This window comes from Gadus chalcogrammus, chromosome 13 (assembly GCF_026213295.1).
Source record: "Gadus chalcogrammus isolate NIFS_2021 chromosome 13, NIFS_Gcha_1.0, whole genome shotgun sequence".
Taxonomy (NCBI): Eukaryota; Metazoa; Chordata; class Actinopteri; order Gadiformes; family Gadidae; genus Gadus; species Gadus chalcogrammus.
This window is the reverse complement of record NC_079424.1, coordinates 6,866,405-6,882,101: the sequence shown is the minus strand read 5'-3', so window position 1 is coordinate 6,882,101 and position 15,697 is coordinate 6,866,405. Positions and strand designations below refer to the sequence as shown.

At 45.4% G+C, this 15,697-nt stretch overlaps 1 protein-coding gene across 1 annotated transcript in view; it reads left to right on the top strand.

The window, feature by feature from the left end:
- The first annotated feature begins 1,096 nt into the window (after nt 1–1,096).
- cacna1da (calcium channel, voltage-dependent, L type, alpha 1D subunit, a) overlaps nt 1,097–15,697 on the top strand; it is a 57,848-nt gene continuing 43,247 nt past the window's right edge. The window contains exons 1-2 of the mRNA XM_056605971.1: nt 1,097–1,398; nt 1,999–2,104. Of these exons, the coding sequence (XP_056461946.1) occupies nt 1,097–1,398; nt 1,999–2,104 (408 nt within the window). The remainder of the gene's footprint in view (nt 1,399–1,998; nt 2,105–15,697) is intronic.

Below are 15,697 nucleotides of genomic sequence, written 5' to 3'. Positions count from 1 at the left end.
TGATTTGAACAAGTGTTGTGTTAGTGTGAATGTAGCCTACATGCTTAATGATCTGCATGTGTTTTGGGTCAGGATTCATTTTTCAAGCAGTGGTGATATTTCATTGCTGCTAAATGAATAATGGATGCTGTAAAACGATGATACAGTGACATGTATTGCATATCTAAATCTATAGACAGGTAGCTGGATAGATGGATGGATAGATAGATAGGCCTAGATAGATAGATAGATAGGCAGACAGACACACATGCACACAGACAGACAGACAGACAGACAGACAGACAGACAGACAGACAGACAGACAGACAGACAGACAGACAGACAGACAGACAGACAGACAGACAGATAGATAGTTAGATTTGCTATCTTGCTATCTTACATGATATCTTCTCTTTTGTCAATCACCAAAATTTATTAATTTATGAATTATGATTATGGAGGCAGATTGACGAGTCTGACATTAAACTTATCGTTTGCTAGCTGTGAAGACATTGGAGCGAACCACACTGGGGTGTTATTGACATTAACATTAAGCTACAGGCTTATTCACCCATCTAACCTCTCCCGCTTGAATGCTTCTCTTCGGTCTACATGTTCAGCTCACTGCTGGGAAACAAGACACATTCACTTAAATGATGTGATCTCTAACCTTAAAGGAATCGCTCCTCGTCTTTGGCTATTTCCTATTGAACCAGGATAATCGTCATGCCCCCATCCTTCACCTTTGTACCAATAGAAAACCCTGACGGTCTAAAGCTCACTACACTGAGAAGCATTACTGGTGTAGTTAAACACCTGGGTTTGGGAGACCAGAATCAGAACGTACCCCCTTAGTATAGACGAGGCGTGGTGTATCCGACTATGTTCAGTACTGAGTGTGTGTGTGTGTGCTGTATCCAACTAACTCCTGTCCTCTCTCTCCCTCCACCCCACCTCGGACATCCCTCAGAGGCAAAGCTATGCCAGCAGCAGTGGCGTCTTTCTTCCTGGTGAGGTGCGGGCCGACCGGTCAGACCCTTCTGCCTTGTTCTAGCGTTGCTGTCTACCCTGGCAGGTCCATGCTGCTGGATGTTAGTCCCAGAGCCACGCCCGCAGCATGAGCGCCAACGGGCCCGCCCCAGGCCCAGTCCCCCCTACAGCCCCACAAGCCCCCGCCCCCGCCCCTGCTCCGGCCTCCGCCCCGGCGCCCACCCCGGCCCCAGCGCCGCCCCCCGCGCCCACCGTCCCGGCGGCCACAACCACCATCCCGGTCGGGGCGCTAGCGCAGAAGAAGCGCCAGCAGTATGCCAAAAGCAAGAAGCAGGGCAGTAACGCCAACAGCAGGCCGCCCAGGGCTCTGTTCTGCCTCAAACTCAACAACCCCATACGCAGGGCCTGCATCAGCCTGGTGGAGTGGAAGTATCCTTTGTGCCGTGGGGCTGGGTGGGGCTGGGTGTGGAGGATGTCTGGACTGGGACGTGTATCAGTGTAATAGTGCATGAATTAGTGTGTGTATATCTTAGATTTGTATTGTAGGTATGTTTTTGTTAGTGGGTTTGTATGTACTGTTGGTTACATTTTTGTTGATGATGGGTATATATATCGATATATGCATTGGCTACTATATATTTGTGGGTGTAAATTAATTGATTACCATGTTTTTGTTATATGGTATAATACGTATTGGTTACAGAATACAGTGTTTGTGTGTGGGTGTATTGTTGATTGAGATTTGACAGAAAACATTCCTTTGACATCCAACCATGTCACAGATTCCGGTAACTGTCCTAAGTCAGATGTGGTGTTAGTCTATAGATACATATCTATACTGTAAACATCAGATATCTACAGTATATGTTAATAGTCAATCAGCTAAATTGCCGCTTCTAAGCTGCCATTTACATAATGAATCGCATTTAGAGCAATGCTAAACTTGAATGCTAAAAAGGGCACCTACTTTACTTGATGTGTGATCTATGTTCAAAAACAATCTGAGCTTTCCTTAACATTCCTCCTCAGGCCATTTGATATCTTTATATTAATTGCGATTTTTGCCAACTGTATGGCCTTAGCTGTCTATATTCCCTTTCCTGCAGATGATTCCAACTCCACAAACCACGACCTGGTGAGTAAAACACAGTCCAAGCCTCAACCGATGAGTTCAAATCGCTCCGTTGTTGTTATTTGTGCTGTCTCTGGGAAACATCTGACGTGTCATCAGATCGCTCAATGTGCAGTATCACATACAGCATAAGCGGACTCATAGCAGGCTTTGTTGAGTTTCTAGCCACTCTTCTCAAAACAGAAGAGGCGTAAGTTGTGTCTTCAGTGGCTTGCTTCATCATGCTGAATATGAACACTGACTGTGCTTATGCGGAGCAACATCTCCACCACAGTCCTCGCCGGTGATATATCATGTCATAGCTTATCCTCTATGGAGGTATTATTCAGCTTTCTATTTTTAGGGTTCCTCATCACTGCACCATTCGGTGCACCTTTTGCATATATGTCTATGTGATGAATTATGGGTGATGTAGTGTTGTAAGCAATGTTCCACAGCTGAGGACCAGTGTGTTGCTCTGTGGCTGCTAGACAACACACACAGATTCGTTTTTTTTTAACAAGCGCAGTATTTAGTGCCTCTGTTCAATGATTCATACAGGGCTCATATGTCTGCCAGCGCAGAATATTCTTTGAAGTGACATCTTAAAGCGAGCGGCTTTGTACGGGTTACCAGATGGCCATAAAGGGAATTAAGGCAGAATGTATGTTTTTATAACACTTTTAAGACTGTGCTGCTGTATACACAACCAAGCTAAACCTTGGGTGTCAGTGGGAGTTTGGAGAAGTGTGTGCCGGTGTGTGCCTTCCAGTTTAACCTCAGTTAGGATGACCTCCGGCGGTGAGTTTGCATGCTGGTGTTGCATTGAAGGAAAGTAGGTCACCCGAGACAATACAGTGTGACACTGTATCATTTGGGATGGCAGTACTACCTGGGAACCAAAGTTAGGCAAGGAGAAGTTTCTGCAGAATGACCGGAATATGTATGCAGCGGTTATGGAGTCTGTAGAGGTTATTGAGTAACAAAGAGGACCGTATTTATAATGGTGCCTTGGATTTGTATTCTTTCTACCACCTGTCCCTGAGACTCAAATGTGTGCGGTTTTTTTCATGGATCTTGATCATAATACTGAGCGATGTTTGATGAATGATGAATTTGTTCACTATACATTACAAAACTTGAAATAATATGATGCACCACCGTGCTTTTGGATGGGCCAGGGGAATCCTAATTGTATTGATGCAGTTAGATCATCTATGTCTATGACATGGGTCTCATATGAGAGATCAAGCTGATGAGTCGAAATCATGCTTTCTATTACATATTTCATGTGGCAGTCGCAGTGATCACACAAAGAAAAAAAAGAACACAAATAACTATTTCGTTGTCCTTATTCAGAATTTTTCCGTGTTGAAGGGAACTTGTAAAACACAGCTCCAAACAACCTGGGTTTGGTGTGGGATACGATTTAGCAGTGTCACCGTTAGTTCAGAGCCCAGTCAACACAGTACAACGTTTATTTATGTTCCTGCTGCTTTACTGCAGAGGTGGAACAACAGCACGCTTTGTAGGGCAGGTGTACCAGCGTGCCCTCAGTGGTTTCATACAGTATCCATACCGTACACACCGGAGGAGTGTGTGAGAGAGAGAGAGAGATAGGGAGAGAGAGGGAGCCATAGAGGGAGAGAGAGAGAGAGAGGGAGAGAGAGAGTGGGAGACGTAGAGAGAGAGGGAAAGAGAGGAAGCCACAGAGAGAGAGAGAGGGAGCGAGAAGGAGCCATAGAGAGGGAGAGAGAGAGAGAGAGTGGGAGACGTAGAGTGAGAGAGAGAGATAGAGAGAGAGAGAGAGAGAGAGAGAGAGAGAGAGAGAGAGAGAGAGAGAGAGAGAGAGAGAGAGAGAGAGAGAGAGAGAGAGAGAGAGAACCAAAGAGAGAGAGAGAAAATGCTGAAGTGGCTTGATGTGGCAGCCAGCGGGCCGGGCTGTGGAGCAGTGTGCCATCTCGCACCGCTTTGCTCTACAGCTCAAGATAGATGCTGTGGAACTCAAGGTGTGTGTTGCTGAGAAAGCTTTAGCTGCAAAATCATTGCAGAGCCACACACCACCGAACTGAGCACAGCGTGGAGACAAAGAGAGACACACAGAAACCATTTGAAGCAACTGACTGACGCTTCTCAGCAGATATTGTCCTGCAAAGCTAGCTTCAGAGCATCCTGCAGATCATGCTGGGAAAAGCGAGGCAAACAGTGGTGTGTTGTTTGATACCGAAGAATTATCCAGTGCTGGAAAACACAGTGTAGAACATGCTGGATGAACATTGATACGCTGCAGTGCGACAATGCACTGGTTCTGGTCCAGTGGTCCTGTTAGCTAGGCGTATTCAAATGCTGCTCATTATAGACCTAAAAAGAAAGACACATTTTCCCTGGGGCTAAGACTCCAGGCCCTCTACCACCAGGAGGCACCAGTGAGCAGTAGTCACACACACACACACACACACACACAAACAAACACACACGCATACACACACGCATGCATACGCGTGCACACAACCCCGCACACACACACACACACACATACACTCACGCACACACACAACCACACATACCCACACTCATACACACACACACACGCGCACACGGTCACACACACACACACACACACACACACACACACACACACACACACACACACACACACACACACACACACACACACACACACACACACACACACACACACACACAAATACACACACACACCAACACACACACTCACAGATACACACACAGATTCAGTAACTCAGCCCCCACCTCTATTGGCCTGTTTTCTCTTGTTACTTCGAGGCTGTATCCTTTTCCATTGTATGCGCCGGGTACACTACACACACACACATTTAAACCAACACCTGTGTTCTCTCTCCACCATGTCAAAGGAGCACACAGTCATACACCTCAGCCGCAACAGACCCCCCTCCCCCTACACTCACACGCACACACCCTTTATTTTGCGTTAAGGTCATTTCTGACCTATCTATCCGTGCTTCACACACACTGCGGGCAGCTCCCCGGCGCTGAAGGTAACAGAGCACTCTCAAACAATGACCTTTCCGCGATGGATGTGATTCAGGTATCTTACCCTTCACCAGGTAACATGCAGTGCATCTAGCATGCTTCTCGTCGAGCATGATTTCCCTGTATCGCTGTCATTGCATAACCTCCCAGTCGACAGGCTATTTATTGTACTGAGGAGGACAGGAGGAGACCATCTCACAAAGAGCGAAATGACCATCCACCCAATAGAGAGGTAGCGTCAGGAAAGCACTCAGAGACTACCGATCTTGAGGAGCTGCTGCTATTGGCTGCTCTCACACTGTTATTCACGCACAACGAATACCTTTTTATATTGTGTTTACGCTATATGAATCGCTGCTTATTTGTGTCATACGGTTCTGTTGTCAAATAATATTGAAACGTTCAGGGAAAACTGTGTGAGCTCTGTTTGGATCGCTTGGTTGAATTAGCAGTAATTATCAACAGCCCTATTGTGATGGCTCAGAGATCCTACTGACAACGACTCTGCTGAGTTGTTCCGGCCGTTTGATTGCCATGCAGGGTATTGTGTTGCGTTGTGTAAAACAGTCCCTCCGGAGCCCGTGGGAATGGATCGAGCACGATCCTGCCAGGGACACTGGCCTCCACGTCATCACCTTCTACAGCACCAGCACGCCCTCTATAAGAGTGGCTAATGGTTTATTCTCAGGCTGCTGGAAATCTTGTTATAGCCGTTCAAGCTACGCCCGGCGTTTCCCACATGCGGCGTGAGGAGAAACAGAACACAGCACGGTTCAAACGCCGGTTTCGGTTTGGATTCCGCATTCGGGTTGCCATCGGTACTGCACCCCGGCCATGTGCTTAGCACGTTTGGGATGTTTGTTAGCTGTAAAGACGGCCAGCCCTAGCGCCGAGAACAGCGCTGCAATTTGGTGTGTTTGCAACAAGGGGACAGAGAGGGGGGGGACGGAGGGGGGGGACGTGTTTGACGGGGCATAGGCCTACATCCACGAGAGGCGTTGCGCTCAGAGAGCATGTGTCAGTGTTTTGGCTGTCTAACGAGATGTAGTAGCGTGTAAGCATGTACGTGTGTGTATGTATGTGACAGAAACAAACAGTTGGCGGTGGGTGTTACTGTGGCTGGCAGGAGCGGCGCGGTCTAGATTGTGGACTCCCAGGGAGAGGAGCGCGGAAGTGTGTGTTTAGTCACTTAACTAAACTGCTCATTTGCCGCTCACGCCAGCTCTGCCCCTGCCTGTTATCCTCAATGCGGATATGTGAGGAGAGAATCCGGTCCGTGTGTGTGTGTTTGTGTGTGTGTGTGCGTGTGTGTGTGTGTGTGTGTGCGTGTGTGTGTGTGTGTGTGTGTGTGCGTGCGTGTGTGTGTGCGTGTGTGTGTGAGCCACACACCATGGCACTGATTGCTTTGTATGGGAAGTGGTGGAAATCGTCTACTCAGGTTTAACCCACTCCTACTCGTATCTCTTACAAACAGCGTCGCCACAGCCGTAGAATAGTAATTGTAAACCCAAAAAAAGAGAAAGAAAGTGGTGACAATGAAGTGTCGGAACGCTTTCAAACAATTTTTTGGGAACTATGCTCATCGTGACTTCTCTAGGCCCGCCCCTACCCTCCCCGAACCCCTCCTTCACCCCAAATTGAGCTGATAACCCCAGCCACAACTCCCTCTGCACCTGCCGGCCTACTTAAACGTGTGTGTGTGTGTGTGTGTGTGTGTGTGTGTGTGTGTGTGTGTGTGTGTGTGTGTGTGTGTGTGTGTGTGTGTGTGTGTGTGTGTGTGTGTGTGTGTGTGTGTGTGTGTGTGTGTGTGTGTGTGTGTGTGTGTGTGTGTGTGTGTGTGTGTGTGTGTGTGTGTGTGTGTGTGTCTGTTTGTGTGTGATCAGTTACAATGCAAGCGTTTTTTGCTTTAAATATCATTAATGAAGATGCATGAACCAAACTGAACCCTGAGAAAGAAGTTGCTGGATTGAGAGTTTGTTAACCCTCAGACTTGTCCTCTTTTTTGAAGGCGCTGTAAGCGTTCGTTCGTCGTCGTTCTGGCTCACTATGGTCTGTTTTGGCAGTAAGCACTCCCCTTCATCCTCCCCACATCACCATTAATGCGTGTCTTGTGTGACTCTGTCTCTTTGTCCTAGCAGCTCTCTTTGCGTCAGTCTTTTTTTTTCCTATCGGTTTTGTAAGCTATTCCTGGGAGCGCTGCAATCCGTAGTTTCGCTCTTTTCGCCATCCTGCAAATTGGCGGTGAACGTGCAGAGAGGACCGCCTCTTTGTGGAGTTCTGTTCCCTGATTGGTCATAGTAGGAACGGGGTATCAGCACGTTTGTTTTCTGTTTACTGCAGAGTGAAGGGACTGGTAGACCAATGTTACTGATCAAACACTTGATATCAGGGTTAGCTGTTGGAATATAGAGCTATTTCGGGGCAGTAAGTGGCCTCCCAGCAGTGGTTGTTCCAGCGGTATACTGTTTTTTTTTGTCATAGGTTGCACCGAAGAGAACAAAATGGAGATCTTCCAGATAAACACTTTAAATCTATTATAATGGAAATATATGTCCACTGTCCCGCATGCACCGGTGTGGTTTCTGAATTGATTTTCATTGGGGTGACCAGTGACCACTGACCGATAGGCCAATGTCAAACCGTCCTGTGCTCTGATCAGGTGACGTCTTTCAGATATGAGGCATTCAACAGCAGTGTAGCTGCCAGGCAGTGAATCACCACTCTGGGAACACACACATAAACACACATACATGAAGACAATTCTTGTGGATGACTTTGGAATCTTGTGTTTCAAAACACAAGATCGCTTAAAATGATGACATTTTACGTGCTTATAAATATTATTTATTCAGAGTTAGAATTAAACTATTATATATCATTTAAACAAACCATGTATAGTGCTAGTGTTTGCTAGAGTGTATGTGGGTGAATGTGTGTGTGTGTGTGTGTGTGTGTGTGTGTGTGTGTGTGTGTGTGTGTGTGTGTGTGTGTGTGTGTGTGTGTGTGTGTGTGTGTGTGTGTCTGTGAAGGAGTGGTTCAGAGGGAGAGGGATGCAGACGTAACGTGTAAGACATGTAACTAGGGGTGACATTGCATGAAAACACAATGAATAGCTGGAGCCAAAACAATGGACGCTGGAGATACACCCACTCTCCAGCTCATCTTGGTGTCCTTTATGGATTAGTCTGTTTGTATTACTATACAGTGCTGCTGATATACTGTAATTCAGCCAATGTTCGTTTACCGAGACATAAGACAAGAGGTTTGCATTTCAATTTAAGAGGTCCCGATTGCGACAGAAACAGTTGAGAAGGCATCCAGATGCCACTGATTGGTCAAAAAGGCTAAACTGAACATCAGTCCTCATTGGTTTCCAGCCATTTTGTGTGTGTATTCAAACCACACATGCAGATGGTCAGTAACTAGCCACTACATCCATGACTGCACTCTGCCAGATCCAAAAGCACAAGAAGACACACGCACACGCCGTGACTCACAGGCAGAGGCCTGTTGGTTACAACAGAGAGGGGGATGAAGGCAGAGGTTCACAGAGTTGCGCCTCTAATTCATGCGCCTCGCGCATGAATTAATGGTAACAATAACCAGGAGACCCTGCAAATTGTTAGTTTTGTGTTTGCATTTATTTATCTGTCCGCAGGTATTGTTTGTGTGAAAAAAAAAAAGACAAGCATGGATGTGTGTGCGTTTGCATGTGTGTGTCTGTGTGTTTGCGTGTGTGTGTGTGTGTGTGTGTGTGTGTGTGTGTGTGTGTGTGTGTGTGTGTGTGTGTGTGTGTGTGTGTGTGTGTGTGTGTGAGAGAGTGTGTGTTTGGGTCTGAATGTGCCTGCATGTGTGTGGGCAGGTGGTATGAAAAGGAAGGATGAAGAAGGGGTTCTTTAATTACGTAAGGCATTGTGTGGTGTGCCCGAGGCTGTGTCCAAACAATGCGCGGAGCATTTTGACCCGTGTGCTCATCGTCAACAATGGCAACGTGGTGAACGTGCGTTGCTTCCATCAAAGTGGGGCCGGGCAAAGCCATGACTGTTTTGCTAATGAGCTCTGCCTCCATTGCTTCACAACAGAAACGTGGCAGGCTTCATTAGACTCACCTCAGAGCGGCTACTCTGGGCTGACTGACAGATGGCTACTGTATGGGAGCCATGCTGTAGTTAAGCCAGCTCGCCTCTGGAAACACTCACCGTCTCTATCCATTCAGTGGTGTATTTCAGAGTAATCTGATGTTAACTAAAAGGTGGCTGTGCTTGATATAAGGTTGGTATTGGTTGAGGTGTCACCCCCCCGCCAAACACACACACACACATAATTACATACAATCACTATGTTAAGTGCTTTGGGTAACTTGAAAAGAGCTATGTAAATGCAATGAATGATTCATTGTTATTATTATCGTGAAGTGAATATGACATTTAAAAATACAGTCATTACTGAGGATATTGCAAAGGTAATGCCGTTTTAACTTTTCATAACCTCGCATGCAACCTAATATTGTAACAGCAAGAATTCACTGCGTGAATAATATGCGTCTCCAGGGATAGAGCTGAGGTGTGTGTAAAGAGGGGATCAGCGGATGCCGTCGGTCACTTGATTATGGATGTAAACGTGGATAGTCAGTCAAACATTGCCAGTGTTCACACTGGGAACTGTCAGTTAGTGCCAACAAACGGCCACAGATACTGGCAGTCAATTATAGCAGTTGGATACCATAATGGATAGTAATAATAGATAGTTAGCGACTGATGCTGTTAGTTTGGGTCTTTTTCGTGCCAATCACGGAAAGATGAGATAAACGGACGGAAGCAGGAGAAAAACAGATATTTATTTTATTTGTTTTTGTCGTCATGCATAACCGATTTTTTTTTGTTACTTTTTTCTTTGGCTGTGTGATAAAAAAGACTAATCATAATTGTAATCATAATTTGTAATCAAATTTTAGATATATTGTAAGAGGTTTAGGTTAATATAGGTTTACTGGGCACAATTGTAGACCTTCTGTTTAAAACACTGAGCAGAGGGAAATCTGATACCTGAAAACACAGTTGCCATAGTAACTCAGTGGAGTATACAATAGAGTTAGAGTCAAAGCTTCATACCAAATACTGTACATTTAAAGTAATTCACCATGTTTATAGGATGCACTGAAGACACAATGCGATGAATTCCTGTTTGAATATAGACAATTCAGTCAAGAGGAGAATATCTGAGGTGGCCCTACAGCAACATGAGGTGGATGTAGAGGGGTCTACAGTGCCTCTGCTTGTCTTAACAGGCCCAGACCAAGTGGGGTCAGTAGGGGTTCAAGAATGGTCACCGGTGTCCACATGGCACTTAAAATTGCCATTTATATCCTGGCAAGGCAGATCAGAGTCAAAGACAAAGGTTTCAGCTTTCTTCAGGACCTGTCTTTGCTTCAGTGCCGGTCTTGTTGCTACTAACAGTGTCCTCTTTCTGGGCCATGTGCAGGTTCTAAATATTATGAGTCTCGTTGAGTAAGGCTCCTCAGTTCAAAAATAACCTCCCGTGTAAAGAAACAGAGGCTTTAGAATCACCATCGTGTGAATGATGCATCAGGTCTCAATGAAGCAGAATCACCACGGACATACAGAATGCAACATTTCCCCCCCGTACAGTCTGGCTGCACATTCAAGCACCATTACTTACAGCCCAGACCCTGCGTGAGTTGACGGTGGAGAAGAGCTCACGGCTGACGTTCCACAAGCCCCTGGCTCGCCTGGATGGAGATGATCTGTACAGACAAGCCAAGGGAGAGCGAGCTAGGTAGAGGAAAGCCAAGCATGAAGAGACACACAGCCACGTCTCTCTACATGCATACAGTGTATATGGCGGCTCATTGGGTCCAACCTTATAGAACAAGATGGAGAATGGAAATGTTGTGTGTAGGGCTCGTACACGGCGACGTTACATCGCGATGACAGCTTTCACATTGGAAGCATACGAGCATTTGGGTGTCAGTTCTTGTGTTGGTTTTAATGGTTCTTTTTTTGGTCATTGTGTAGTCTTTAATCATTAAATGATTTGTAATGATGGGGAAGCATTGTTGTATTTTAAACTTCCACAGCGGTTCTTATTCGAGGCGTGGCAAAACAAAAGTTTTCGTAGGCCTAAGTTACGGGTGATTCAAATGATTTAGGATTTAACCAGACTACAATTCTCTTCTCAATATGGTAGCGTGTTGCCAACAAACGCTCCATTAATGCACAAGCACTAATCGACAAACCCACTCAGATGATGGAATATGAAGAGAGGTCATCCGTCAAATTAATGACGGTGATGAGATTTGGACCTCGGTCTGCTTCTTTATAGCCACTATCCTATAATACTGTGTTGTTAAGTGTCCAATTCATTTGCACTAATTGTGATACAATATTTAGTAGCTGGGTGGTAGTTTGTTGGGTCCGTCCCTGTTGGGTTAAAGCTATGCTGTTACACAAACCGGTGTGATGTCACAACGAGTCACATGTCTGCGTACTGACTGCTCCATGGACAGATGTGGCTCGTCAAACGTGCGCACCCATTAGCACTCTCGCTGGCAGAGTAATCAGTGAAAGGGCAACATATTATAGTCTGAACTGTTCAACAGAAGATGTTTTCAGCCAACACAGAATGTATTATAAATGTTTTGTATCCAACACAAGGCACAGTCTTTCTATGAAGAGGCTGTAATATTTTAGGGTATAACAATTATATTGAAAGTATATGCTGCGTTGAATCTCATGTCAGCATATGAACACAAAGTGCATTTTGTTTACTGGACCGTTTCATTTGTGTACATTACAACCTCATCGGACACACTAGTAAAGCAGGTCTAAGGACTGAGGACGTTAATTGAGGCACATTCCGCCAAGCAAACAAGACAAATTAGAAAGACTTGTGTCTATTTCATTATAACCTGGATTATAGATAAAGCAATACAGCTAAATAACAGGCATGTGGAAACAGCCTTCCATAATCCATATTAATCATCATGGTTAGGTCTTTTAAATTATTTATTTTAATCAGTTAATCTAACTGATTTATCATGGAGGAAACATAGAGGTCATCAGAGAATCAGAGAACGTCAGTACACAGTTTATATCGCATGTTGTATACCGGTACCGATTCACTTGGGCAATTTCTATTTTTCAACGCATACTCTAGATGGAGACTCATGGCCGGAGCTCCAGGTTCTCACCCTTATAGGAGCTCCAGGTTAACCTCGCTGAGACAAAGGGTGCTGGTGGTATGCCTCCGTGTCTGTTGTTGTGGCAGGCTGGGGAGGGGGCGGTTCCAACGTGGTCCTCAGGTCATCCTGGCATGTTTCTCCTGCCCTGAACAGTTTTCTACTTTTTCCAAGTAACACGATAACGGGCGCCTGGGTTTCCTTCGCATGTGTGTTTGCCGTGATAATACTGCATTGCAATAGGTGTGAGTAGTGTAGTAGTAGGTTGTCTATGCACCCACCCATGAACTTGCAGCAGTCAGCATTTTAAAGAGCGAACGCAGCCTGTGTTCATGCTGCTTGATGTTAGACTTCATGAATCACATCATTCATCAATTTTATGAATGATTTGAGGTTGTTTTTGTCACAATTGAGTTTTGGTGGTGTTCATTTGAATGGATTTAATGTTTGATAAGCTATGATTAACTGCAAACTGCAGTATGTTAAACAATGGCTAAAGAATATATCATTAGACAGAACAGACACAGTTTATGGAAAAGATACGGTATGCCCTATGATATTCTCACTGTACATTCTACAACATGTAACTACTTTCGATGCCCAGCAAGCCTGTTTAAAATGCAACATAAATGAGATGAGTCAGAGATATTTATGGTCTACCCCAAAGCTCTCTCCTTCCCCCATGTCCCTATTTCCCTCTTCCTTTGCTCTTTCTCCCTCCCTCTCTCTTGGCTGTGTCTCTAGGTGTCTCTCCCTCTTTCTCGTTTTGCACTTTTGGAGTGACAATCTAATTTCCTGATTAAGTATTAATGCCTGGTTAATCAGGGGAAATTGTGTAATTCGTTCATTGGCTTTAATTTAAAAATAGGTGGATCATTTGTTTTAATTACTGTAATTTGAAATGCCACATGTCTGAAAAACTATTATATGATAGCATCTATACGTATCATTCTTTCTGCGTATTACCCAGCTCACAATGAATATCCCTTCTCATAATATATGAACAGCCGTGTGTGATGCCAATGCTGCCAGATCTCACCAACGTGTTAATATAAGCTTTCAAACAACAAGAGAATATACTGGTATTCACCGCTATTATTCCAGGCTTTACCCAACAGAAGAGATTACTGCCGCTGACCTCGAGTCATTACTCTGTAAATGCCTCGATTACAGTTCACTTGTCTCTGACATTTCCTATCATCCCATCCCCACAAATTGTTCTTTTCTTTCTTCGGACCCTGAGGTCCTGAGCTTGGTCTCCTCCATAAAGGAGGCATGGGCTGAAAAGCCTTGCTCAGTCTTTTGCCTCGGTCACAAAGGGACCGGTGTCCCGTACGCATGGCTCCAGAGAGCCTTTCAGGGAGCGGTAAACTGTGAGCAAAACGCAGGAAACCTGCAATCCCGCTGCATTGTTGCTGTTCATGATGCAGCAGAGTATCAACTGCCCTGGGGGCTGTGTGTGTGTGTGTGTGTGTGCGCACGTGTGCGTGTCAGTGTGCGTGTGTGTGCGTGTGTGTGTGTGTGTGTGTGTGTGTGTGTGTGTGTGTGTGTGTGTGAACTTGCGTATGTGTCAAAAGAAGATCTATCCCAAAGACAGTGATCGAGAGGGGAAACGCAAAAGAAGTCTGGGTTTATGTTGCCATGCGTGGATTTATGCTGACGCATGACGTATTTGTCCCGCGATAAAAGTGATTCATGCGCAGCGCCGTGGCCGTCCTATATGGGCTGAGCTAAAGATCATTCACTGCTCCCTCCCCTTCACCCAGCCTCGAAATGCACCCGAGCCATTTCTGCTGACTGAGCGCTACTCTATCTGGTGGGGGAAGGGGGTGGGGGGAGTGGTCAGTGTTGAAATACAGTAGCCACAACTCCGAGCAGCGTGTAAAGAGCTCGGGTTGACCCGCCCAAACTCATGTAAAATGGACGAGCAGGTGGGCCTTCCTCCTGTTTCAAGTCTCTGGGGGCGCTGCTCATTGTCTTCTGAAGTGCTGAGTCACACACCTCTCTCTCCGGGTCCCTCTTATGCATATCACTCCATCGCCACACCTGGTGCTGGCAGCCGCTGAGCACTGGCACTGCGCTCTGCACACACCTTACTGGTGCATGAGGTCGCTCGGTTACCCCCGCCTTATGCGTCCTGTCTGACTGGTAGAGCGGTAGAGCTATGTGCCCGGGTTAGGGCTTTGAGTCCCACTAAGCACACCTGGGCTAGGAAGGCATCCACTCTTGGTGGTGCAACATGTAAAAGTGTCCAACGAATGGCATGTCTATTGGTGTTTTGAATTAAGTCAGTATGACAAGATAACATCATTTTCAAAATTATTTTGCCTTGTTTTTTGGGATGATCCGAGTATCGAGGGGAAAGCATACGCTGTGTGTGTGTTTGTGTGTGTCCCGGGGGCGTGACGGAAATCTCATGCTGCATACAAATCAGTGGGCATGTGTACCCAGCTGAAAGCCATGTGCAAATTGGACACAGTATCACAAATCATCAGCAGTTACCAGGCTGTGTCGGCCGCTGTTCTGTATAATCATGTAGTGATAGACGAGATCTCCAAATTAAAACCATGCTGTTTGTTCGACGGAAGACGATACCATACTGATAAAAATATGTTCTGAGACCTTTTCACAGTTTTCTAGACGTTCTCCATACACAAAGAGTGTCACACGTTTAATGTTAATTCAAGATATTGTAAATGATACAATCCATCGTTTTTTCCTAAACAGCACGATGACTATGATGTTTAATTTGTTGTGGTAGATTATAATTTGAATACAAATATTACATACATGAATCATACATAAAAATTACACCGTTGCGATATGCAGAAGAAGTTAGGTGGACAGAACAAACTTGCAGCAGTGTATAATTCAGCTTGCTTTATCCATAGACCTCTAAATAGACGTTGCATTGACTGCTTCTGCTTATTTCTGACATACGTCAACGTCAGCGCCATGTTGGACAGGCCAAGACTGGCTAGTACACATATACAAGTAATTTACTGTTTTCATTAAAGGGATCATGATCTACGGCTTGATCTATGGCTTTATCAGAGTGAACTCTCAGTTGATAAAGGCCAACCTTATGTCAAATGGGATTGGATATTGTCACTTGACAGTGGTAAGCCAATCGGAAGAAGGCTGTGCCTTGAACAGCTGATGGCATTGAGCTGATAAGCATAAGAATGGCCATGGAACATCTGTTGCCAATCACAAGAGCAGTGGCCGTATAACTGACGATAGCCAATCACAAGAGGCGTAAGCACGTCACTCATGACGGCTGATCATAAACCGGATTAGAATGTACATTTTTCAACATACAATCTATCGATTTGTTGAAGACATATATATAGTCACGTTACAAACTTCATACAAACTAGTATTAT